Genomic DNA, 1,069 nt, shown 5'->3' on the forward strand with positions numbered 1-1,069 from the left:
AAGCAGCAGGAGAAGGAGGAGGATGAGGAGGAGGAGCAGCAGCAAACACAGCAGCACATGCAGGGAAATATATAAGCAATTCAACCAGCAGCAGCAGCAGCAGCAGCAGCAGCAGCAGCAACAGGAAGAGCAGCAGCAACTGTGAGAGCAGCGAGAGCAAAAGCAGCAGCAGCAGCAGCAGCAGCAGCAGCAGCAGCAGCGAAAGCAGTCCCACTCTCCCTTCTCCCTAAACCCTAAACCCTCTAAAACCCTAAACCCTCTAAAACCCTAAACCCTCGTAAACCCTAAACCTTCATAAACCCTAAACCCTCGGTACCTGTGACCTTTTGTTGAGATCATCGCTGCCAGCACATGCTAAATATTTCATAACAAATTTGGTGGTTTCTGTTTCTATAAACCCTAGAAAACCCTAAACCCTCGTAAACCCTAAACCCTCGTAAACCCTAAACCCTCGTAAACCCTAAACCCTCGTAAACCCTAAACCCTCGTAAACCCTTGATACCTGTGACCTTTTGTTGAGATCATCGCTGCCAGCACATGCTAAATATTTCATAACAAATTTGGTGGTTTCTGTTTCTATAAACCCTAGAAAACCCTAAACCCTCTAAAACCCTAAACCCTCGTAAACCCTAAACCCTCGTAAACCCTAAACCCTCGTAAACCCTCGATACCTGTGACCTTTTGTTGAGATCATCGCTGCCAGCACATGCTAAATATTTCATAACAAATTTGGTGGTTTCTGTTTTTCCTGCGCCTGATTCTCCGCTTATTAATATTGTTTGTGATTGTTTGTTTATACACAAATCTCTGTATGCTGCGCTGCTCGAAGCAAATACATGTGGCTCTTTTGCTGCTGCTGCTGCTGCTGCTGCTGCTGCTGCTGCTGCTGCTGCTGCTGCTCCTGCTCCTGCTGCAGAGGAGGATGGGTCCGAATCCCCTCCTGCTGCTGCTGCTGCTGCTGCTGCTGCTGCTGCTGGCTCATCCAAACCCTCATCAGGCAAATAACGACGAAGAGTCTGAGATATATACACAACAAACCCTAAACCCTAAACCCTAAACCCTCGTAAAC

At 47.5% G+C, this 1,069-nt stretch overlaps 1 protein-coding gene across 1 annotated transcript in view; it reads right to left on the reverse strand.

Annotated features, from left to right (window-relative positions):
- Positions 1-994, reverse strand: part of EMH_0015940 (uncharacterized protein) — a gene marked incomplete at both ends in the record, with an annotated part of 3,508 nt that extends 2,514 nt beyond the window's left edge. The window contains one exon of the mRNA XM_013500507.1: positions 800-994. Coding sequence (XP_013355961.1) covers positions 800-994 — 195 coding nt within the window. The remainder of the gene's footprint in view (positions 1-799) is intronic.
- Positions 995-1,069: the final 75 nt, after the last annotated feature.

This window comes from Eimeria mitis, genomic scaffold (assembly GCF_000499745.2).
Source record: "Eimeria mitis Houghton genomic scaffold, Emh_scaff548, whole genome shotgun sequence".
Taxonomy (NCBI): domain Eukaryota; phylum Apicomplexa; class Conoidasida; order Eucoccidiorida; family Eimeriidae; genus Eimeria; species Eimeria mitis.